Here is a 25,904-nt window from a genome sequence, read left to right as displayed (position 1 = left end):
CAACAACATGCTCATTCATTACAACCAGCTGCACATCACACAGGTCTGAATTGCTGTCTATCACACTGTCATTATTCATTCCACCACCAGATGGAGCCATAATAAGTCTTTACTCTAACCCTTTGTCCACTACAGAGCTCATATGCAGCAAGTTATAGTTCACTTGTGTTTAAAAACTGATGACATGCAAATATGTTCATCCAGCTGTGTGTCAGAAAGAAGAAAATACTCACCAGGTGAATTCAGATCCACATGTGGTCACAGAGTGGTTCTACCTTCACCTGTAGAGGAAACACAGAGAGAAGCTAATTCTCCTCCATCAGTCCTTCATCATCAATCAGAGGACGCTGTCACACTCTCATAACTTCACAGTCAAAGTCCAAAAGCATCAAGATGATATTAAAGCAGTGAAGCTTGCAGCAGAGTTCAGCTCCAAACACACAGGAGGAACCTGCCAAGACTCTCTGTGAGGACATGAAACAATCTGACAGATTTCACTGGAAACTCATGTTGCTCATGTTAATTATAAAATATTTCTTCCTCTTTGGTGTCTTCCAGCTGCTGAACAACCAGCTCGTCTTTGTCTAAAAACAGTCCTGACTGTACATGTCACACTCAGAGCCATGACGGCTTCAAACAATCATTTACTGAATATACATAAAGACTCTGATGCTATAAAAATAAATATCACTGTAGATCAAAGTTATCAGTTATATTTATGACATCAATCTTATCCTGCCATGTCTAGTCAGTGTTAGACAATAAGGATGTTATATCAGAAGATTATATGGTTGAATAAACAGAACTTTGAACCTTGATGTTAAACATCATCTACAGTGAAATATGAAGCATTGAGAGAATGAGAGTGTTCATGTAAAATGTGTGAAACTAAACAGTAAATGCAGAGCTACAGTAGAAACATGTTGCTGCAGCTCTCAGCTGGTTAAATAACTGAATATCATCAATGAAAAGATGATTTCACTATTTCTGAGACTAAAACATTGTCAGAGATATCTGACTGTAACATATTTATGACTTTTTATTACAGTTCATCAGTAAGCAGGCTGCATTGTGCTGGACTGTGGACAGTGAATGTCCCTCACTGACTGAGTGACACTGCTGATTAAAATGTGCAGCAGTTTAAAGGTGATGAAGGAGGAGACTCCATACTGTCTTCTAACTTCTCTAACAAGGACATTAATGCAACACACAAGAAAAGCTTTTGGAAAAACTAACTGACACATCAGAGGGAAGCTAACCATTAATTCTCATTCATAAACCATCAATCTTCCAATTGGAGCTAGTGATACTGTTGCTAATGTAATTATAGCAGATTTTTACTGTTTTATGATCAATAAATGAACTGACTTCAAATCATTTATTTAAACAACATAGTTCATTGTTACTGAGCAACACTCAACAGAACTAACTGTCTTATTTTTATCATTTTATTTAGTTACATGTAAAAATCAATGTGACTGTACATTAACCCTTTAACTCCCAGTAACAGCTGTGTGCTGGTCTGTATATTTGGGGTTTCTATTTGAAATGACTGTAAAGTCACGACAGTAATGACCAAACACATGAGTCTGATCTATTGATGCACACAGTTCATCTTCATATTCATGTAAATCTTCATTGAACTAGAGGTCAGAGCTCCATATTATGATCCTCTGTATTCTTACTTAAAATAACCAGAGAAAAAGACTGATTAGACAATTAACAGACGTCATTAAGTCTCAACATGAACCACAGAATTAAACATCTGAAGAGGCTGAATTTCATCTTTTCTTATTTCTTCTGTAGTTTAGTTCATTCCATCAATGCTTCAACAAATGAACATAAGTCATCAGTATAACTTCCATCTGTACTGTTATCAGATCATTTTAACAGCTGCTGACACAAACATGATGAAACCGTTGGTTATGTTACCTTTAGATGCTGAAAATCATCTGAATCAAGCTGATGAGTGAAGGTGAAATGAATCAGCAGCTTCAAGCAGGAAACCAACCAGAAGAAGAACAAATATGGAACTGACAGCAGGAGCTTTTTAAGGTCTCAACTCTCTGTATTCATCTTTAACCTGAAGTCTTCTTTAAGGAAATCTGATCACAAAACAGCAGCTCTGAACTCTGGAACCAAAAACCCAGAACAAAAGTCAAACATTAACAGACAGTATAAAACTTTATCAGCTGGATCATAAAGTCTGATGTTTGTCACATGTGCAAAACAGGACAAGTAAATAGTTTTTTGTGTCTTTATTATTATAACATGTGTGTCCTCCAATCACTGTAGACAAACATTATGGTAAATGGACTGTACTTGTATACCTTTCTAGTCGTTATGACAAGTCTCATTCACCCATTCATTCATTCAGGAGGAAACTAACCATTAATACACTGTTGGCATAGCAACGGGAGCAATTTGGGGTTAAGTATCTTGCCACAGGAAACATGGACATGTGGACTGGAGGAGCCAGGAATCGAACCACCGATTGTACAACTGGTTGACGACCGCTCTACCTCCTGATCCACAGCTCCCCCCAACACTAAACTATTTAAATCTCATTGAAATTAAAAAGGTCTTTAAGAGAGTCCTGGCTCAGAGTGGCAGCAACACAGATGATTACAGACAAACAACATAAAACATATAACACATAAATATACAGTATGTCTCATAAATACATCACAATAATAGAGTGAAAACACTGCAGTACAGTCATATCAAATATTACATCCTGAAGAAAACAACCAGCAGCTGTCTGGATAAACATGAGGGAAATAAAATGAATGAGACGGTACTGTCACTGATACATTATCACTGGTACATTCACCATTTTGCATTTCCCTATCAGTTGGATGAGTTTGTTTTCCTTGTCTTGCTGTTAGGTAATGGACTTTGCCAATCTCTGGTAACCTGTTCCTCTGTACCTTTTCTCCTGGCTGGCGACTCAGTCAAAAGTGTCTTTACAGTGTCTTTATTTTCACTTTTCACAACAAGATAAAGCAAAAAATGTTCACATTTACAGTCCAGCAGTACATTTCTTCTGCTGTTAAAAAAAAGTAATGTTCTCTCTACTGCAATGTTGTTGAAATTGTTCATTAGGATAACCCTCTTGACATGTATCATCTGAACAAAATACAACACAGCAAAAACATTAGAAAAAAAACAAAAACAAATAATTGATCACATCATGAGGACAAACAGAATACATTACAACATAAGACAAATATAACAAAAGCACAACAAACATGGACATACAAACAAGACAAAAAACAATGTACATGTACAAAACACAACAGTTTTCTTCTTCTCTTTTACAACTCCTTTCTTATGACTCAACAGCACCACCTGGTGGCTGAGGCTGCACAGTACATGACTCAAACAATACTGCATATAAGACAAAATCACACATAATGTATCCTGGAACACATTTTGGGTGTTTTAATGGTGAAAACAGGACTGGACCAGCTGCTGATATGATCATCAAAACTTAGACTGGAATCAAACAATACAAAGTGTCTCAGCACAGGCTTGATGTTGTTATCAACAGAACCAGGATATGATTTGACCTGCATGCAGGTTTTCTGACCAATGAGAAATTATTTCAGAATTGAACTGAATGAAATGAGTGAACATTAAATCTGTCACATCTGGGCTCGTATTTATCAAGCGTCTCAGAGCAGGAAATCACTCCTAACTGTCAAAAAATGATCAGAGTGACACATCTCTGCTCCTACTTTTAGGAGGAAAAGAGTTTGTTCAACTTTCCAAACTTGGTGAATGATTCCTGTGTGTGCTGATATTTAGGAGCTGCAGGAGAGTTCAGGCAGAGATATTCCCTGAGAGGACAGATGTTTGGGAACGCTTGATGACTGTGAGCTTATTAAAAGGGCTAAAAGCTGATTTCAACAAAATCCAGAGATAACTGTGCAGTTTGGAGTCAGTTAAGAGACTTAAGTGAAGACGATAAAATCCAAATCCAGACTCCAGCTGGATCATCAGGATCCAGCTGATCCTCTCTCAACACTCCTGGATGTTCACTCTCACTCTGACAGAGATCAATCCTTCCATCTGATGAGAGAAGAAGAAAGAACAGAGGAGATAAATGAGTGTTTAGTGAGATTCACTTCATCAGCTGTCAGTCAGTGATGCAGCACATCCAGTATAAAGAGCAGCAGGGACTTCAGTCCTGTTCAGACCAGAAGTGGAACAGCTGTGCAGCGTAGCTTGCTTCCTTTCAGCTCTCATGTTAACGTGTTGGAGTGAACACACTGAGCTCCAAGCTCACACACCTGCACACACTTTTACTATCCAGTGTGTTTCCTCTGCAGATTTCACTCAAGTCCACAGAGGAAATAAAGTGATTAGAGTCATGAACACATCATTACTGCAGAAACAGAGACATTCACTCATCAGTTTACTGATGGATTTACTGCTGATACATGTCAACTCTTATCAAAGTTTAAAGCTACAGAGTCTCTGTGGGATTTGAAGATGTTTCCTGCTGTTAAATCATCACATGACAATCAGTCAGAGCTCTCAGCTAAACAGCTGCTGTGATTCCTGGACTTCAGCAGAGGTTCTGGTCTGTATAAAGACCACATGGTTACTAAACGTAATGATGCTTGTGTGAAATCAGAGCCAGTGATTTGCAGGCTGCAGTCAGACTGATCTTAGAGCTCTGACAAAGATGAACTGATCAATAGTTTAGTGTTGAAATGAGAGAACAAACTCTGTGACAGTTTGATGATAAGGACCACTGTCTCTATACATCTTGTAAGGCTGTCAGCTGTAATCCAGCTTTATTTCCTGCAGACATCAACACAACAACAACAGTCATCTTCATATCAACTCAAACACATGATCGCAACAAGCTTCTGGCTCATCTGATTGGCTGACTGTTCTCTCTCTCTCTGTCTTTCTGTCCAATCCTGAGGCCTGTCACCATTCTCCTCTCACAGCTTCACTGAGGAAAAGCAGCACTGAAAAGGTTGGAGGTTCACCAGGAACTACTGGATCTTTGCTTTGATACTGACTGTGTTTAATACTAAACTGCTGAAACCAGCACAGACTGACTCCAACTCTCTACTGACCTCAGAGTCTCCAGTCTGCAGTCTGGACTCTGCTGAAGATCAATCAGCTGCTTCATGTCTGAATCCTGCAGCTTGTTTTCTCTCAGATCCAGCTCTCTGAGATGGGAGGAGTTGGACTTCAGGGCTGAGACCAGATAATCACAGCTGATCTTTGACAAACTGCAGTGCTCCAATCTGAATAAAGAATAAATGAAGTCAGTTTAGAAAACAAAGTTCATAATCTGTACAGAGCTGAAGAAGGTTTAAATGTAGAAGTTTAGAAAATGTAAACTTCAAACAGCTGAATAGAAAAAAATCTCCCAAAGCTACAGTCAGTGAACTCACATCAGAGTCTTCAGCCTACAGTTTGGACTCTCCAGTCCAGCAGACAGACGCTTCACTCCTGGATCATACAGATTGTTTCCACTCAGGTTCAGATGTGTCAGATGGGAGGAGTTGGACTTCAGAGCTGAGGCCAAATCTTCACAGTAAGTCTTTGAGAGTCCACAGTTATAAAGTCTGTAATGACACATATATTAAAACATATTCATCATGAAAGAGGACACTTTATATTTACTTCATGCATTTGATGATGAAACAGTTTGACATTCACTACATTTGATCGTCACATCAGTGGTTCAGATTATCTTTTTTGATATTTGAAATCTTTGTTTTCTGAGGCATTTTATTCCTTTAATGGACATCATCAGAAAGACTTCAAAACAACACCATGTAACACCACTTCCCTCTTTACAATAAAAAGTTAGTCACCATTGCTTGGTTCAACACACTCACACATTTAAATAACATTTAATAATTAATAACAATACTTATTATAATCCTTCGTCTATACGTTTCAAACACTAGTTTACAAAGTGCTGTAAAGGCATGAAAACTGTTTACAGGTTGTTACTAATAGAATAAATACAGAGCAATTCAGAAACAGATAAAAATGATTCACATCATATTTTATAGCCTGCTGAGTAAAATCAGGTATTACCTGTATATCTGATTATATATCATGTAATAATAACTTTACTGCATTCACTGATAACTGTAAAATACTGATATATGTTGTGATGAAATACTGCTGTAATAAAACCTCAACCACAACCTCTAAACTCTTTCTAAATTCCCTCTTTGTGTTTGGATCCTTCCACTGCAGCTCAGCAAGGAAACACTGAAGAAACACAAACATACTTACTTGATATGTGGAACTCAGACTGCTGAAGCCTCATATTAGATTAAACTAATTTTTACTCACAACAAGACTGTGTATTTTAAATTCCTGAAAACATTTACATTCTACACATTTGTGTTCAGCAAAACCTGAAAATTATGAACAAACATTTGAAACTTCACTGAAGGATTTAAATTTAATAAATAGAAAAAAATCTATCAAAGCTACAGTCAGTGAACTCACATCAGAGTCTCCAGTCTACAGTTTGGACTCTTCAGTCCAGCAGACAGACGCTTCACTGATGAAACAGACAGTTTGTTCTCACTCAGGTCCAGATCTGTCAGATGAGGGTTGGACTTCAGAGCTGAGGCCAAAACTTCACAGTGAGTCTCTGAAAGTTCACAGTCAGAAAGTCTGTAATGACACATATATTACAACATATGTTATCATGAAAGAGGACACTTTATATTTACTTCATGCATTTGATGAAACAGTTTGACATTCACTATTTTGATGAACATTTGATCTTCACATCAGTGGTTCAGATCATCTTTATTTACATTTCTAATCTTTTTTTTCTGAGACATTTTATTCCTTTAATGGACAGTTGAGAGATAAACAGGAAACAAGAGAGAGACAGAGAATGACATGCAACAAAGGTCCACCACCAGAATCAAAGCACAGACCAGTAAGCTACCAGAACACTCCCAGTTCAGCTGATGCTGTCTCACTGTGCTTGAATGAAACAATCATTCTCATCACTCTCTCTCTCATACCTGCAGACTTTTAATCTTTGTTTTGCTTCAATTTTGCAGATGAAGGATAGAACATGGAGTTACATTGAGGCTTCTATAATGTGCACAGTGTGTCTGTGTGATCTGATCCCATGTCTGTCTCCACAAAGTTAACATGAGGACATCTTGATTAGAAAACCACTTTTACTGATCACTATTTTTAATGTGACTGCAGGATATTTAGACTCAGTTCAGCTCAGTGAACAGTTCCAGTTGAGAAAGATCATCTCTCTTTGCTACTTGCTGCTGTCAGGTTCACATCCATAAGCAGCTACATTTACTGACTGTTCACAAACACTAATGAAACTAATGACCTGACAATATTACACCTGTACATCATCAGACATACCTGTATGTCTGATTATATATCATGTAATAATAACTTTACTGCATTCACTGATAACTGTAAAATACTGATATATGTTGTGATAAAATGCTGCTGTAATAAAACCTCAACCACAACCTCTAAAGTCCTTCATGTCTTTCACCAGGTTTGAATGAAGCCTCCAAAACCCAAAGGAAGAGAAATAGAAGAAAAAACTGTAAAATCCAATAAAAACTAATAATAACTAAATAAATAGAATAACTGTTCATTAACTTAACAGCTATAAACAACCAACTGAGAGATTAAAATTATTTACACATCTGAGACTAAATATAACAGAATTTTATTTCAGCTATAAACAAGTAACTATAACTACAAAAATTCCAGGGAAATTTTGTGTGCCACAGGGCTGCTGCCGGAACGAGTACACGATTTATTTCCAGTGTTCAAAAGTCACCCTGATCATATTCTGGTTTGAGTATTAAGTACATCTTACTAGTCAGTATCAAGTGTAATGTACTTTATTCTCAAATTAACATCCCTGAAATATTAAGTAAATGTTCATCATATTTAAGCATAGATAATATTTATTTAAACTAATTAAAGTCCGTGTAAAGTAAGAATAAATGTGTTCTGAGTTTGGCATACCACAGAAAAGTGTGTTGTTAACCACCCTGCCAAATGTGAATGATTAAAAAAATATATGTGAAATCCCGCCGAGTTCGCTGAAGCCCCGCCCCCTACCGACTGGCACCTGTCAATCAAAGTCACCACCCCTACCCTAAACATGGATGCAAATTGAACAATTGTAAACTGTGAGAAAACCCTAACTCCTGTCCAAAAACCGAAAACACAGTGAGAGACACAGAAGCCGGCAGATTCTGACTATGTTTATTTTATTCAGATATTCCTTAAAATGAGCGCGTAAACTCAGTGCGAAGACAGAGTGAGATTCTTTTGAAAAAAAAGACGATTACATTAGGGTCAATGGGGAGCGAGACAGGTATTGCCGCCGGTCTCCGCCCCCCCGTCTACATTTTGTGCAGACCCCGCCTGTCAATGTCACATTTTATTAATCCCAACACCTATGTCTACATTTTGACAAAAAATTATGTGTCTCCTTTTTACGGTTTGGCCGTGAGCTCGAGCTAAAAATAAATCCATCCATTCATCCATCCATCTTCTTTCCGCTTATCCGGGGTCGGGTCGCGGGGACAGCAGCCTAAGCAGGGAAACCCAGACTTCCCTCTCCCCTGCCACTTCGTCCAGCTCTTCCCGGGGGATCCCGAGGCGTTCCCAGGCTCTCCAGCGTGTCCTGGGTCTTCCCCGGGGTCTCCTACCGGTGGGACGTGCCCTGAACACCTCACCCGGGGGGCGTCCGGGACGCATCCTAATTACATGCCCAAGCCACCTCATCTGGCTCTTCTCGATGCGGAGGAGCAGCGGGTCTACTCCGAGCTCCTCCCGGATGACCGAGCTTCTCACCCTATCTCTAAGGGAGAGCCCCGCCACCCTGCGGAGGAAGCTCATTTCGGCCGCTTGTACCCGCGATCTCGTTCTTTCGGTCACTACCCAAAGCTCATGACCATAGGTGAGGGTAGGAACGAAGATCGACTCAGCTCCCTCTTCACCACGATGGAACTATGCAGAGCCCGCATTACTGCAGACGCCGCACCGATCCGCCTGTCGATCTCCCGCTCCATCCTTCCCTCACTCGTGAACAAGATCCCGAGGTACTTGAACTCCTCCACTTGGGGCAGGATCTCATCCCCGACCCGGAGGGTGCACTCCACCCTTTTCCGGCTGAGGACCATGGACTCGGATTTGGAGGTGCTGATTCTCATCCTGGCCACTTCACACTCGGCGGCGAACCGATCCATTGAGAGTTTGGGGTCACGGTCTGATGAAGCCAGCAGGACCACATCGTCTGCAAAAAGCAGTGACCCAATCCTGAGGTCACCAAACCGGAACCCCTCAACGCCCTGGCTGCGCCTAGAAATCCTGTCCATAAAAATTATGAACAGGCTAAAAATAAACATTACGTTTATTTTTTACTGCTTCTCGCACTGAAGCTAACTGACGCTTCCACTCTAACTTTGAAGAAAAAGTGATTTCCACTCCTCGTTTGACTGCTCATAGTTTGAAAAGTTATGTAAAAACAGGAGAGGAGAGAGCACAAGTTTTCCTCCGTTTTAAAGTTTGAATCACATTTCTACCTGCAGGTATGAGAGAGCTAGGTGACTCCGAAAAAAGGTGAAATTTTGTGGGTTTAAAAAAAAGCCCAGTTTTTTGGGAATAACTTTGGGAAAAATTGGAATTTCAACAATCGAAATAATAGCACCTCTTTCCAGATCGAGCCGCACGTTTTGATGTATATATTGTCAGGGTTTTCTGAAAACTGTGGGAGGAGTTGCGCGCCGAAATTTGGCGGAAGAATAATAAGAAGAAGAAGAAAAAGAAGAAGAATAAGTACGAGCAAGATTAATAGATGCCTCGGAGCTTAGCACCCGTGGCACTAATAATAAAAAAATAAGCTGTGATTAACTACATATCTTACTGTTTGTGTGTGTGTGTGTGTGTGTGTGTGTGTGTGTGTGTTTAGATTGTAAGATTAATAGATGCCTCGGGGCCTTCTACAGCTTTACTGCTGTAGAGGGAGTGCCTCGGAGCTTAGAACCCGTGGCACTAATAAGAATTTTATATTATTTATATTAAAGAACTAAACTACTAATCTACACTGATTCATAATGTTAATCACATCTGGACTTACTGAGCCTTTCTGAAGTTCCTCACAGCTGGGATCAGTCTCCGTCGTCCCTCCCATGTTGTGTTGTACTTCTTCAGGTTAAACTCATCCAGAACCTCCTCTGACATCTGCAGCATGTAGACCAGAGCTGAGCAGTGGATCTCAGAGAGTTTCTTCTCTGATCTGTTCTCTGACTTCAGGAACTCTTGGATCTCCTGATGTACTGAGCGGTCGTCCATCTCCATCAGACAGTGGAAGATGTTGATGATTCTGTCAGGAGAGATATCCCATGTGTTCATCTCCTTCAGGTTGTTGATGACTCTCTGGATGATTTCTGGACTGTTGTCTGTCTGACCCAGCAGGCCTCCTAAGAGACTCTGGTTGGACTCCAGAGAGAGGCCATGAAGGAAGCGGACAAACAGGTCCAGGTGGCCATTTTCACTTTTGAGAGATTTCTCCATGGCTGCCTGCAGGAAGTCATCCAGAGATGAGTCACTCAGTTTGTTTCCCAGGAAACCCTCCAGTACCTTTGTGTTGCTGCTGGTGTAACAGTGGTACATGTAGACTGCAGCCAGAAACTCCTGAACGCTCAGATGAACAAAGCTGTAGACTGTTTTCTGGAAGATCACACTCTCTCTTTTGAAGATCTGTGTACAAACTCCTGATAACACTGAGGCCTCTGTGACATCAAGACCACACTGCTCCAGGTCTTCTTGGTAGAACATGATGTTTCCTTTCTGCAGTTGTTCAAACGCCAGCCTCCCCAGCTTCAGAAGAAGGTTCCCGTCAGCCTCCGTCAGCTCCTGTGGACTCGTCTCATGTCCTTTATCATACTTGTTCTTCTTCATCTTTGTCTGAACCAGCAGGAAGTGTGAGTACATGTCAGTCAGGGTCTTGGGCAGCTCTCCTCTCTGGTCTGGAGTCAACATGTGTTCCAGAACTGTAGCAGTGATCCAGCAGAAGACTGGGATGTGACACATGATGTGGAGAATCCTGGATGTCTTGATGTGTGAGATGATTGTGCTGGACTGCTCTTCATCACTGAATCTTTTCCTGAAGTACTCCTCCTTCTGGGCGTCAGTGAAGCCTCGTACTTCTGTTACCCTGTCCACACATGAAGGAGGGATCTGATTGGCTGCTGCAGGTCGGGAAGTTATCCAGACGAGAGCCGAGGGAAGCAGCTTCCCCTTGATGAGGTTTGTCAGCAGCACGCTGACTGATGACTTCTGTGTGACATCAGACACGACCTCAATGTTGTTGAAATCCAGTGAAAGTCTGCTTTCATCCAGGCCGTCAAAGATGAACAAAACTTTACAGACAGCGAGCTTCTCTGCTGTGAGCTTCTGTAATGTTGGATAGAAAACATGGATCAGCATGAGCAGACTGTACTGCTCATCTTTGATCAAGTTCAGCGCCCTGAACGAGAACAGAATCAGCAGACTGATATCTTGGTTGTTGGAGCGCTGTGCCCAGTCCAGAGTGAACTTCAGCACTGAGAAGGTTTTTCCAACGCCAGCGATGCCGTTCATCAGAACCACTCTGACTCTGTGTAAGGCTTCACAGATGTCCTGATCCTTGATTGGAGCGTCATGGAGGGTCTTCATCTTGGAAGCTGTTTCAAGTTGCCTCACCTCATGTTGGGTATTAACCTCTTCAGTTACCTGTTGGTCAGGTAAGATTTTAAAGATGTCCTGACACTTGATTGGAGCGTCATGGAGGGTCTTCATCTTGGAAGCTGTTTCAAGCTGCCTCACCTCATGTTGGGTATTAACCTCTTCACTCTGTCCCTCTGTGATGTGGACCTCAGTGAAGATGCTGATGAGGAGGATTTCACTTCCTGCTTCATCAGTTCCTTGAGTCACACATTCACATGTGCTGCTCAGACTGATCTGATGTTCATCTATAACCTCCTGCAGACCACTTTCTGCTGAAAGAGAAGAAAAAAGGTAGAATGAAACAGAAATCAGTGTGACTGTTAATGTTCAGTAGGATAGAGGAGGTAGATTCCTGTTTTCAGAGATGATGACATCAGCAGACAGATCTTCAGTCTTACTTTGTACAGTGCTGGTCTGACTGTCTGTCTGCAGTCCAGGTCTGGTTCTGGATCTTTTTCTACACTGGGGACAGGAGGAGTCTCCTGATGAAGCAGACTGGTCCCAGTATGAGATGATGCACTGTCTGCAGAACCAGTATCCACAGCTGGTAGAGACTGGATCCTTCAGGACGTCCTGACACAAAGAACAGCAGGACAGCTGCTCCTCCACAGACCCAGCCCTCCTCTTCCTCTCTCTGTGGACATGAACACATTCTTTATGTCACATGACATTAGTGGAGGCCAACCGACAGCTCACAAGCTGCATGCAGCTCTTTCCCCACATAAACAGTCCAGACTGTCAGTATTTACACACTTACACAGTTTCTGTTCTTCAGACTCTGAGATTCAAAACATTCAATTTGAAATTAAATAATATAAACTACAATCACAAGAGTTCATCAGTAATTAGACAGAGACAACAATGTGCCAGCAGAGGCAGAGAAGAAGAAGAAGAAGACTGTAAGCTAGTAAACATGGATGTAAACAATGCAGGATTTAAAATAGATGTTTGATGAGGAGGGAAGTGGATTCAACACATTAGTTAGACCACAAGGAGACACACAATGTGTTTTGGTAAGTAAGTCATTGTGAACATGACTTTAGTCTGTTAACAAGAAAACTCCACAGGCTCCTTTAAGCTACTCTGAGACATTAAAAGTCAGGAAAAATAAGCAGGATGAAACTGAGCCAAACAGAAAAGTCCACTAGTGAAAAATAACAGACTGCTGCTCTTTTGTGTTGTGCTGCTGAACAGAGAAAATAATAATAATAATAATAATAATAATAATAATATGTATAATATGTATAATATATATACTGTAATATATTATAATATAATGTATAAGTAAGTCACCAACGTTTATAATGGTAGAAATATGATCTTTTCAGAAACGGCACTAACATCTATAAGAAGATGATGATATTAAGATCCAAGAAGTGCAGAACTGTGTGAATAATTGTGTATTAATGGGAGAAAACGTGTGATGGTCTGCTGGAAGAAAGATATATGGTCATAAAATACATACAGTTGACAGTTAAACGCAGTTAAAGGGAGTACAAGTACGTTTTAAGGTTTTTCTTTAAAATTTAAATGATGGGAGAGAAATTAATGGGGGGAGGAGGAGAGTTCCATAATTTAGGTGAAGCAATGGAGAAGGCCCTGTCCCCATAGCACTTAGTCCTGCATCTGTGGACAGACAGGAGTCCCTGGTCAGGTGACCTTAGTTATCTGCCAGTGTGGTACGGGGGACAGGAGTTCTGTTAAATACAGGGGAGCGAATCCATTCAAGGCGTTATAAACAACTGTTAGTAATTAGAAATAAATTCTGTACTTTACAGGAAGTAAGTGTGTGGAGGTGAGAATGGGATTGATGTGTTCCCCCTTTTAATTTCGAGTTGGAGACGCTGTAGCAGCCGATAATGTTATAATTTTTTTAATATAAAGCAGCTTTCATACAGGTGATACGTGATAGGTTACAGTCAATGCTCAAACAACAAAAGGATTTATGACTTAAAAATCCCTCACAGTATTATACAATAAATATTGTTATAATGTAGATCAAATGAAATTAAACTGAATCATCTTCAGGTCAGTTTACAGTAGAAACAGTCTCTTACTTTGTGTCTGAGGGTCCAGGTTCATTACTGAAGTCTGGAGGTTCTTCATTGGACCAGTCACTCTTCATAGACAGACAGCTGGATATTACAGACTCTGCTCTCTGTCTGTAGAAACAACAAATGTTTAACACACATCATTATTTGTTTTAAAGAACAGATTTAACATAAAATACATCACATGGTCATGATGTTATAATGACAGCAGTTATGTTCATATCTGTCCTCTGCTACTTAACCTGTGTGAAATATTGGTTCAAGCAACTAATGCATATGTCAGAACAACAATCAAGCACTGTTTCCATTAAATGGAAGAAATAATGCAGTCAATGCTCAAATAATAGAAAGATCAGTGAGTGAATAAAATAAACCACACCAAATTGTTAAAGAATAGCGTTGTAATGTAGATTATCAAATGAAATTAAAGTGAATCATCTTCAGGTCAGTTTACAGTAGAAACAGTCTCTTACTTTGTGTCTGAGGGTCCAGGTTCATTACTGAAGGTTGGAGGTTCTTCATTGGACCAGTCACTCTTCATAGACGGACAGCTGGATATTACAGACTCTGCTCCGTCCTCCTCTTCCTCCTCTTCCTCCTCTTTCTTCATCTTCTGGAGTCTGAGAGGTAAACCAGTAACACTGGAGACACACACACATACACAGTATAATAAACCCAGTCCTGCCTCTCAACTTAGTAGCTTCTTATTAGAGGCAGCACAAACCAGGAAACAACGTTTCAACACCTCAAACTCTGTCATTTTATATTTTACTGACACACTTTAATCAACTAAACAATTAATGTGATAAATAATCATCAGATTGATCAATAATGACAGTAATCATTATTTACAGTCCTGATATTAACACTCACCTGCCTCAGACTGTTTTCCTCCTTCTGCTCTGATGACTGTGAAATGGCGTCTGAACAGACTTTCACCTTTACTCCCTACCTGTCTGCTCCTCCCTTCTTCTTTATTAGAAGTCACATGACTGTCATTTATGATCTTTGTGAAGTTTTGTGACTGTTGGTCTGCTGTTTGGTACAAACAGACACAAACTGTACAATAGGCTACCGCTCAATGAACTATTCATTGGACTAGGGCCTGCTGACTTTGCACACAGATTTTTGCACTTTTGCACACAGCTGCCAACTCTTCTTCTTTCTTCTGTGTTTTTGATGTTGTTATTTATGTGTACGAGTATGTTGTGGTGCAAGCTTTCAAATGAATTGCCCTCCAAGGGATTAATAAAGTTGTCTTGAATCTTGAATCTTGAACACTTCCTCACTGTAGTAAAAACACTTATTTAGCAGTAAAGGTGTGTTCTGTGTTAACAGATGAAGTCAAACAGATAAATGTGCAGCTACAGTCCACAGGGAGACTAAACTAAACCCTCTGACAGTGAAATAATGATCATAATACTGTAACACTCAGACTGGGTCACCAATGTTCCTCTGACATCAACAACTGTCACACTTCCTGTCCAACTCCTCCCCTCAATATACACAAACTACAAGAAAACCTCTTTTTATTTGGTTCTTTATCAGTAATAATATATATACCAGTCTTATTGTAACCAGAACATATATCAGTGATTAAAGCAGGTTTCTACTACAGTACTAGTACTACAGTATGTTGACTGGTTCTCCTAGAAGAAGGACTATAGTCCAGATGTTATAAATACTCAGTCCCTCAGTATGATCCAATCCTGTAACAACATTTCTACAAGACACCAAAAACAAAAGAGCTTAAATGTTTTGGTTCTGTCATTTCATACTTATATCTACTTTCTGTCATTTGACATTTACACACACAAATAAAACAGTCTAATGATGGAAAGTTATTTATCTTTGAGCTCTTTGTGACAGCAGAGCAGGTTTGGCTGCTATCAAAGTATTACAGTAGACCAGAGTAGTTAGAAATATGATTATCAACAACACAGAGGCTCCTCTTCCTCTTAGTAACTGATCCAGAGAAGCTGTATTGTGTATACTGTGCTGCTTGTTTGTTCTTCAACACATCACACACAGATGTTTGAGTGTGAATAATGATGGTGGAGTGATGTGAGTGGAGAACAGTGATGGACAGTTAGAGATCCTCATCTCACCTCTGAGCTTTGGTCTGGCTGTCATGTTCCCCACACAGAGAGCTTTTAGAGGGAGGGACTCCCTCCTCTCTGTCCTCACACTGATCCATAGCAGAGAAACACCTTCACACAAACACAACAACATGCTCATTCATTACAACCAGCTGCACATCACACAGGTCTGAATTGCTGTCTATCACACTGTCATTATTCATTCCACCACCAGATGGAGCCATAATAAGTCTTTACTCTAACCCTTTGTCCACTACAGAGCTCATATGCAGCAAGTTATAGTTCACTTGTGTTTAAAAACTGATGACATGCAAATATGTTCATCCAGCTGTGTGTCAGAAAGAAGAAAATACTCACCAGGTGAATTCAGATCCACATGTGGTCACAGAGTGGTTCTACCTTCACCTGTAGAGGAAACACAGAGAGATGCTGATTCTCCTTCATCAGTCCTTCATCATCAATCTGAGGACGCTGTCACACTCTCATAACTTCACAGTCAAAGTCCAAAAGCATCAAGATGATATTAAAGCAGTGAAACTTGCAGCACAGTTCAGCTCCAAACACACAGGAGGAACCTGCCAAGACTCTCTGTGAGGACAAGAAACAATCTGACAGATTTCACTGGAAACTCATGTTGCTCATGTTAATTATAAAATATTTCCTCCTCTTTGGTGTCTTCCAGCTGCTGAACAACCAGCTCGTCTTTGTCTAAAAACAGTCCTGACTGTACATGTTACACTCAGAGCCATGACGGCTTCAAACAATCATTTACTGAATACACATAAAGACTCTGATGCTATAAAAATAAATATCACTGTAGATAAAAGTTATCAGTTATATTTATGATATCAATCTTATCCTGCCATGTCTAGTCAGTGTTAGACAATAAGGATGTTATATCAGAAGATTATATGGTTGAATAAACAGAACTTTGAACCTTGATGATAAACATCATCTACAGTGAAAAATGAAGCATTGAGAGAATGAGAGTGTTCATGTGAAATGTATTTAAACAACATAGTTCACTTTTACTGAGCAACACTCAACAGAACTAACGGTCTTATTTTTTTTTATCATTTTATTTAGTTAACGTGTAAAATCAATGTGACTGTAACTACAGGAATGTCCAGGGCCGGAGTGGGGCCACTTTTCAGACTGGCCCAGCTCTCACTATCCTGTAGTTTTTATTTGTACAATTTTTCAACAAATGACAGAAGGGCATAGACACTGTATGTCATGGCCGCTTATAGCAACTATTGAGTAAACATCTTTAACCTATTATTCAATTCTATCATTTTATTGTAATGCATTAAGAACTTTAATTCATATGGTTTACTCTGTTATCCTGTCTACCTGTTCCCTCTGCAGTGTTGGCCTCCTCATTGCTAATTTCGTGTTCATCATCTTTTTCAGGGGTCTGGTTTATCTGCTGCTCAGAGGCTACAAAAACAGTGGGTTTATTTTACTGCTTACACAGATCAAGCTTAAGTTTTTAATGATGTCTATTTTCTTCTTCATATGATATTTGCCAACTCTGAATATTTTTCATATTTAGGCTATACATATAGGCTAATATTTTAATTGATTTGATATTTTACTTTACTACCGTGTGTTATTAGCCTAAATATGTTGCTAAATCATTAGACCTATAGGGAATTTGTCTTTATCAGTTGCCACTTGTGTCTGTCCTCTTGAAAAAATGTCTCTATGCTTGGCATATTTGGCAGCATCCTCCTCCAATGCGCTCCTTTTCTCAACCTGTTTCAGCCCCTCCTGGCCTCTTCCGTCCATCCATCCTCACTGATGCTTATCGTGGCTACAGCAGGCTACCTCTACTTGAGGAAACTATTTGGAAAAGATGTTTTATATGGTCCCAACTCCTGGGGGCTGGGGTAGAACTCATTTAGATGGTACAACCCATCTGATCTGCTGCCTTGCAGAGACTGGGCTGTGTCAGTCATAGAGTGCGAAATGTGAACTTTAAGAAAAACTAACGGGACAATTAATTTTTTCTCATTTTTTCAAGTCTCTGTGTGGACGTCTGACATTAATATTAAATATTTCCTCCTCTTTGGTGTCTTCCAGCTGCTAAACAACCAGCTCGTCTTTGTCTAAAAACAGTCCTGACTGTACATGTTACACTCAGAGCCATGACGGCTTCAAACAATCATTTACTGAATACACATAAAGACTCTGATTAGACAATTAACAGACGTCATTAAGTCTCAACATGAACCACAGAATTAAACATCTGAAGAGGCTGAATTTCATCTTTTCTTATTTCTTCTGTAGTTTAGTTCATTCCATCAATGCATCAACAAATGATCATAAGTCATCAGTATAACTTCCATCTGTACTGTTATCAGATCATTTTAACAGCTGCTGACACAAACATGATGAAACCGTTGGTTACGTTACCTTTAGATGCTGAAAATCATCTGAATCAAGCTGATGAGTGAAGGTGAAATGAATCAGCAGCTTCAAGCAGGAAACCAACCAGAAGAAGAACAAACATGGAACTGACAGCAGGAGCTTTTTAAGGTCTCAACTCTCTGTATTCATCTTTAACCTGAAGTCTTCTTTAAGGAAATCTGATCACAGAACAGCAGCTCTGAACTCTGGAACGAAAAACCCGGAAACAAAAGTCAAACATTAACAGACAGTATAAATTTTTAATAGCTGGAAAGAAAAATGTTGGCGGCCCCAAATTGCTCCCGTTGCTGTGCCAACGGTGTATGAATGTGTGTAAATGGTTAATTTCCACCTGATGTGCAGGTTGGCACCCTGCGTGGTAGCTCCTGCCATCAGTGTAGGAATGTGTTTGAATTGGGTGAATGAGTTTTAGTGTAAAGCGCTTTGAGTGGTTGAAAAGACTAAATCTCATTGAAATGAAAAAGCTCTTTAAGCCAGGATAGCAGGGTTTTATCTGCTCTGCTGAAAGTCAGCCATTGAAACTATGCACTTTAGAGGAAATATCACTCAGTAGGAGGACCCATCTGTCCTCTCATCTCCTCTCTGACAGTTCTCCTTTCTGGAGCAAGATCAGAATTGTATTTATTCTCCAAGTACATATAAATACAAAATACTCATATTAACAGCTTTCTCTATTAAATCCGTTACTATCAGTACAAAGCTCAATATTAAGTGTCAAAATGGATTAAGAACAGATGCTAACAAATGCTAAAGAAAACAGATGCTAAAGAGAAATTCTGGTTTTATACAAACTGGGTCTTAGTTTTACTGTTCTGGCTGCTGTTCCTATTAGTAATAATACTATTTTATTCGTGAAGTTAAAAGTTGAGATCTTGGAGCTCAGTGACACTGCTGAAAGGATCCAGGGCATGAACACGAGTGTCAGGTGGTCATACAGGTGTTAAACAAACCTCCAGATTGAACATCACGGAAAGAGAATATAAAGGAAACCTATAAAATGAGTAGCCTGTCTGTCCATTGATTGACTTTTCATACTTACTGTAGGTGCACTCACTCTTGTTTTCAGATAATCTGGCTGAACGGTTGGCTTGTTTACAGCCTGTCTGATTGTCTGACCACTGATGTTGGACTAGGTTGTAGCAATGTTGACATGTTTTAAAGATGATTACAGACAGACAACATAAACGCTGCCGCCCGTATCATAACCAGAACTCCCTCTATTGAACACATCACTCCTTCATTGTCTCCCTATCAAATCCCGCATTGACTTTAAGATCCTACTCCTCACTTACAAGATCCTTCACAACCTGGCACCATCATATCTCTCTGAACTGATTCACATCTACACACCTTCCCCAACTCTCCGATCCTCCTCCGCCAACCAGCTCTCTGCCCCATCTGCCAACTTAACTACCATCATGGGGTCCAGACCCTTCAGCCGATCTGCCCCCCCGCCTCAGGAACTCTCTCCCACCAGATATTCACACTTCTGACTCTGTTTCCACCTTTAAATCCCGCCTGAAAACGCACCTATTCAGAGCTGCATACTCTGTCTCACACTAACTATGCATCACGTTGTTGTTTATTTATTGTATTGATGCTTTATAGTCACATTCATATTTATTCTTTATGTTTGCACTAAATGTTACCTGATTTATATTGTTTGATGTACTGTTGTTGTGTTTTATGAGCCTTGTAAGGCGCCTTTAAATAAAATGCATTATTATTATTATTATTATTATAAAACACATAATACATAAATATACAGTATGTCTCATAAATACATCTCAATAATAGAGTGAAAACACTGCAGTACAGTCATATCAAATATTACATCCTGAAGAAAACAACCAACAGCTGTCTGGAAAAACATGAGGGAAATAAATGAATGAGACGGTACTGTCACTGACACATTATCACTGGTACATTCACCATTTTGCATTTCCCTATCAGTTGGATGAGTTTGTTTTCCTTGTCTTGCTGTTAGGTAATGGACTTTGCCAATCTCTGGTAACCTGTTCCTCTGTACCTCTTCCTCAGCTAAGTGTTGCTCATCTAGTCTGACTGCTCTACAAAGGGGTTTGTGGTCTTGTCATTGGTGTTTCTGACATACCTTGGAGCAACAGACTGTAGCAGAACAATCTGTACATGTCTGTAACCTTCTGTCTGGGCCTTCTTCCTGCAAACAGAAGCAGTGGTTGGACTCTGACTGTCATGGTTGGGTCACTACCAGGCCCTTAAAAGCAACTAGCAGCTTCCCTGCACCTGGTGAGGACCTCTGCATCCTCTGGAAACGTGGTCCTGGTACACTCTGCCACTTGCTTGAAGTTCTGGGGTTTGTCGGTACTGTGACGGCCCCTCTGTTTGCTGCTCTTACCATTGCTGTGATTGGTCTGCAGGTTCCTGATCAGCAGGATGGGACACACCTGGGCCCGGTTTGCTCCAGGTATAAAAGCCAAAAGATGCCAGTCCAGACCTCGCTCTACTCTCAGACACATTCCTGCTTTGTTTCTTTGGTTGTTTTACTTTCACCATACAACACCAACACACCACACGCTCACTCATCCACTTCCCACATGACTGACTTTACAGACTTATCCTACCTATCTGGTGTTTTTTGTTAATTTTGATGACTTTGTTTTGATTAAATTTACCTGAGCTGGGCTGTGACAGTTCTCATAGAGGAGAGAACCATTTGTCTCATTGAAGCTACCTTGGTCTGAAGTTCTCCAACCAGATTATACACCTCAGGCTCAGGTTTTGGGTTAGTTGTCTTTACTTTTTCCTTGGGGAGCTCTTTAGTGTTCTTCAATGGTTGTATTCTCTGGGATGAGGAGGAGCTCTGTGCAGTGTCCCAGGTGTTGCTGGTTGTCTGCATCAAGACCACCTTGAGTGTTAAACCATAACTTATTAAGTCTCTCAATCTCCAGGTTAGATGCTTCATTTACTTTTTCAATCAGAGTTTCATTTGTCACATCTAGGTTATCAACAAAAGATTTGAACTGGAATTTGATATTATCTTAAACAGTTGTGTACTCATTGACCTCAGGAACTTATTATTTTACTAGATCGGTGCTGTAGTGTTCCTCAGACTCTCTCTCCTTGGATGTAAAGAGCAATCTGCCTTTTAGTGTGATAGCTCTGAACAGAAAATCTTATGCTGACTCGTTGGGTTCTGGAGAAACACTGATCAGGTTTTGGTGCAGGTCTGATTTATAATGTCCCTTTGATATTGTCTTTAACTGAGACAGGATCAAATCAGTCTTTATTTCGAGCATGTCCCTCAGCTTTAAGCCTGATGGCCCTTATCACAGCCTCTATAACTTCTCACTCACCGTGACCTTTGTGGAGCCTGTTCTCTATCTAATGAGGTTGGTGTAAGACGACTCATCAGGCTGACCTCCCTTACTGATCAACTGATGAACTTTTCTCCTGGCTGGCGGCCAAGGACTCAGTCAAAAGTGTCTTTAGTGTCTTTATTTTCACTCTTCACAACAAGTTAAGGCAGAAAATGTTCACATTTACAGTCCAGCAGTACATTTCCTCTGCTTTTAAAAAACCCTGATGTGTTATCTCTACTGCAATGTACAAATCACAATAAACAGCAAACCCCTTGAGATGTACCATCTCGTTTTCGAGGGGGTCCTGAGGAAAATACAACACAGCAAAAACATTAGAAAAAGAAACAAATAATTGATCCCATCATAAAGACAAACAGAATACATTACAACGTAAGACAGATATAACAAAAGCACAACAAACATGGACATACAAACAAGACAAAAAACAAAAAACAATGTACAAAACAACAGTTTTCTTCCTCTCTTTCACAACTCCTTTCTTATGACTCAACAGCACCACCTGGTGGCAGAGGCTGCAAAGAACATGACTCAACCAATACTGTATATAAGACAAAATCACAAATAATGTATCCTGGAAAACATTTTGGGTCATAGATATTTCCTGCATAGATATGAGCAGAAGAGAATAACATTATGCAAATTAAGCTGAGAGAGAGAGAGAGAGAGAGAGAGAGAGGAGAGGAAAGAGGAAGGATAGCAAAATAAATTTGGGGGGGGGTCTTTAAATACTAATTGACCTCTCACACATATAAAAGCTGGATACATTTAATATTTACAGACTGAGACTCTGAAATGTCATCTGGAGCATTTAAAAGTGATCAAATCTTTCAAATCAAGAGAGAGAGAGAGAGAGAGAGAGAGAGAGAGAGAGGAAGGAGAGAGAGAGAGAGAGAGAGACAGAGAGAGAGAGAGAGGAAGGAGAGGAGAGAGAGGAAGGAGAGAGAGAGAGAGAGAGACAGAGAGAGAGAGAGAGAGACAGAGAGAGAGAGAGGAAGGAGAGAGAAGCACATTGAAGGTCCAGGACTGGAATCAGTCATCAGGACGTCTACAGACCAGATTACCTGTGAGACGAGAACACTGCAGACTTCCAGCTGGAAGAGAGTGGAGCTCCACTTACAGTCACTGGAGATGATTTCAGTCCAGCACCATCTCAACAACACTCAGTGTAGAAGCAGACAGCAGCTTCAGTGAAGATAGAAGTTTGTCTCCTGGAGAATCACTGATATCATTTTGCACCATGAGTCTGCAATTAAGCTGCAATGAGCTAAGTGCATCCAGCTGGTGTCAGCAGGCAGAGAGGAGGAGGATCAGCCACCTGAGGATGAGTCTACCTCACATGCAAGATGCTGCACTAATGTAGAAAACTACATGGAAATGATGTGATTGGATAGAACTGGATCACATGATCTCACCTACAAGTTTACATTATACAGTTATAGAGATATAAACTGTTCATTTGAACATATTTCTACATATAAAAGCTGGAAACATTTAATATTTACACACTGAGACTCTGAAATATCATCTGGAGCCTTTAAAAGTCATCAATCACATCTTTAAATCAGTCCTAAAACAAACAGCTAACCAGTGATGATAGAAATGGAGTCATGTTGTCATGGAGACGGTCTGAAAAAACACACATATAGAATAAAACAGTAAACACTGCTGGGTTGAAGATAAAAACGTATTATTGTTGAATAAGGAGACAGAACACAGACATCAGCTGGTCTTAATGAGCAAACAACAAACCTCATCTATTCTAGAGGGAACAAAGAGATGATCTGTGATTGGTCAAACATATCAGCTCATATGATTACAGCCAAATAACCACAACAAGGAAAATATGACCTTATACATGATAAACCATCCATTCTGTTACCCCCCCCCCCATCATATTAATCACTCTACACATGAACTTTCATATAAAAATAAAGAATGAAAACAATGAAAACAATCATTATGAATAACTAAACACACATCAAGTCATCTTAAAACCATCACACAGTAAATATGTTCACATACTGATGTAAATACATTGTGCCCAGTCTATGACAGATATACATATAGACACTTATAACCTCTCATAGGAAACTCCATCATCATTACAATAAGAAAAGAAATGCTCATCAAAATATAAAGGAAACAACTTCTGATCAACTGTGAAGCTGAAATACTAATTAAGGCACTAATGTTTGAACAGGCTCAGATTCCCTCCAGACTAGTTTCACTCTCACTTATTTCAACTTGTTCATTTTCCTCCTGACAGCTGATAAACAAGCATCTGATGTTTCATTACTTTAACAATATGATCTCTGTGTTCCTGGTTGGAGTTAAAGTGTGACAGCAGTGTTCTGTGTTAGTTTTATAGAGATTATTTTAATATGTTTTAATGGTGAAAACAGGACTGGACCAGCTGCTGATATGATCATCAAAACTTAGACTGGAATCAAACAATACAAAGTGTCTCAGCACAGGCTTGATGTTGTTATCAACAGAACCAGGATATGATTGGACCTGCATGCAGGTTTTCTGACCAATGAGAAATGATTTCAGAATTGAACTGAATGAAATGAGTGAACATTAAATCTGTCACATCTGTCACATCTGGGCTCGTATTTATCAAGCGTCTCAGAGCAGGAAATCACTCCTAACTGTCCAAAAATGATCAGAGTGACACATCTCTGCTCCTACTTTTAGGAGGAAAAGAGTTTTATAACTTTCCAAACGTGGTGAATGATTCCTGTGTGTGCCGATATTTAGGAGCTGCAGGAGAGTTCAGGCAGAGATATTCCCTGAGAGGACAGATGTTTGGGAACGTTTGATGACTGTGAGCTTATTAAAAGATTGTTTGGACAGAAACAGAATCATATGTGAGACTGACTGTGTGATGAAGAGGAGAACACATGATGTTTCTACACAACATCATTTAAATAAATACACAACTTTAATATTTACACACATAGTTTTGTTCCATTAGCTTGGTAAGTTACCTGCCTGGTTACCTGTCTATACACATAATATACCAAATGACCACTGTTTAATATTTCCAGCTGAGACTGTGAGAAAACTACAACACGTCATCATTATTTCTACTCTGCTGCTCTGACTGTGGTAAAACAGCGACGTCTCACTCTCTCCCAGCAGTAATCCTTCTCCTGCTGAAAGTCACAGTCAATTCTCTTCTGCTTCATTCATTAGTTTTAGTCCTCGTTAACTCTCAGTGTGATTCTGAGACGCTTGATAAATATGAGCCCAGGCTCACAGTCTGACTTATAACACCTGTTTTTATCTTTATTTACATCAAACAGCTCATGTAGAACAAATCTGTAAAGTGACTTCAGCTAAATCCAGAGATAACTGTTCAGTTTGTAACAGTTAAGAGACTTAAGTGAAGACGACAAAATCCAGATCCAGACTCCAGATGGATCATCAGGATCCAGCTGATCCTCTCTCAACACTCCTGGATGTTCACTCTCACTCTGACAGAGATCACTGCCAATCCTTCCATCTGATGAGAGAAGAAGAAAGAACAGAGGAGATAAATGAGTGTTTAGTGAGACTCACTTCATCAGCTGTCAGTCAGTGATGCAGCACATCCAGTATAAAGAGCAGCAGGGACTTCAGTCCTGTTCAGACCAGAAGTGGAACAGCTGTGCAGCGTAGCTTGCTTCCTTTCAGCTCTCATGTTAACGTGTTGGAGTGAACACACTGAGCTCCAAGCTCACACACCTGCACACACTTTTACTATCAAGTGTGTTTCCTCTTCAGATTTCACTCAAGTACACAGAGGAAATAAAGTGCTGAGAGTCATGAACACATCATTACTGCAGAAACAGAGACATTCACTCATCAGTTTACTGATGGATTTACTGCTGATACATGTCAACTCTTATCAAAGTTTAAAGCTACAGAGTCTCTGTGGGATTTGAAGATGTTTCCTGCTGTTAAATCATCACATGACAATCAGTCAGAGCTCTCAGCTAAACAGCTGCTGTGATTCCTGGACTTCAGCAGAGGTTCTGGTCTGTATAAAGACCACATGGTTACTAAACGTAATGATGCTTGTGTGAAATCAGAGCCAGTGATTTGCAGGCTGCAGTCAGATTGATCTTAGAGCTCTGACAAAGATGAACTGATCAATAGTTTAGTGTTGAAATGAGAGAACAAACACTTTTAGATCAGAT

General features: G+C 40.0%; 2 protein-coding genes and 1 long non-coding RNA gene across 5 annotated transcripts in view; 1 reads left to right on the top strand and 2 right to left on the bottom strand.

Annotated features, from left to right (window-relative positions):
* Positions 1-25,904, top strand: part of LOC133979436 (uncharacterized) — a 1,726,912-nt gene that overhangs the window by 100,777 nt on the left and 1,600,231 nt on the right. The gene's annotated exons all lie outside the window — the stretch shown is intronic.
* The window catches only part of LOC133978585 (NLR family CARD domain-containing protein 3-like), a 40,932-nt gene continuing 18,559 nt past the window's right edge, over positions 3,532-25,904 (bottom strand). For 2 of the 3 annotated variants that reach the window (XM_062416855.1, XM_062416856.1), the window contains one exon: positions 25,099-25,228. In XM_062416855.1, coding sequence (XP_062272839.1) covers positions 25,210-25,228 — 19 coding nt within the window. In that variant the 3' untranslated portion in view covers positions 25,099-25,209. Of the gene's footprint in view, positions 4,075-5,096; positions 5,271-6,498; positions 6,670-25,098; positions 25,229-25,904 lie in introns of those variants that run through there. The other variant, XM_062416854.1, reaches the window with a different exon arrangement.
* LOC133978654 (uncharacterized) lies at positions 16,017-18,504 on the bottom strand. Its single transcript, XR_009925030.1, has 3 exons — positions 18,344-18,504; positions 16,283-16,330; positions 16,017-16,036 (listed from the first exon to the last, which is right to left on the bottom strand). It is a non-coding gene; the product is annotated as an uncharacterized LOC133978654 (long non-coding RNA).

Source organism: Scomber scombrus, chromosome 4, assembly GCF_963691925.1.
Source record: "Scomber scombrus chromosome 4, fScoSco1.1, whole genome shotgun sequence".
Lineage (NCBI taxonomy): Eukaryota > Metazoa > Chordata > Actinopteri > Scombriformes > Scombridae > Scomber > Scomber scombrus.
The sequence above is the reverse complement of the archived record's forward strand: the minus strand, read 5'-3'. Positions and strand labels throughout refer to the sequence as shown.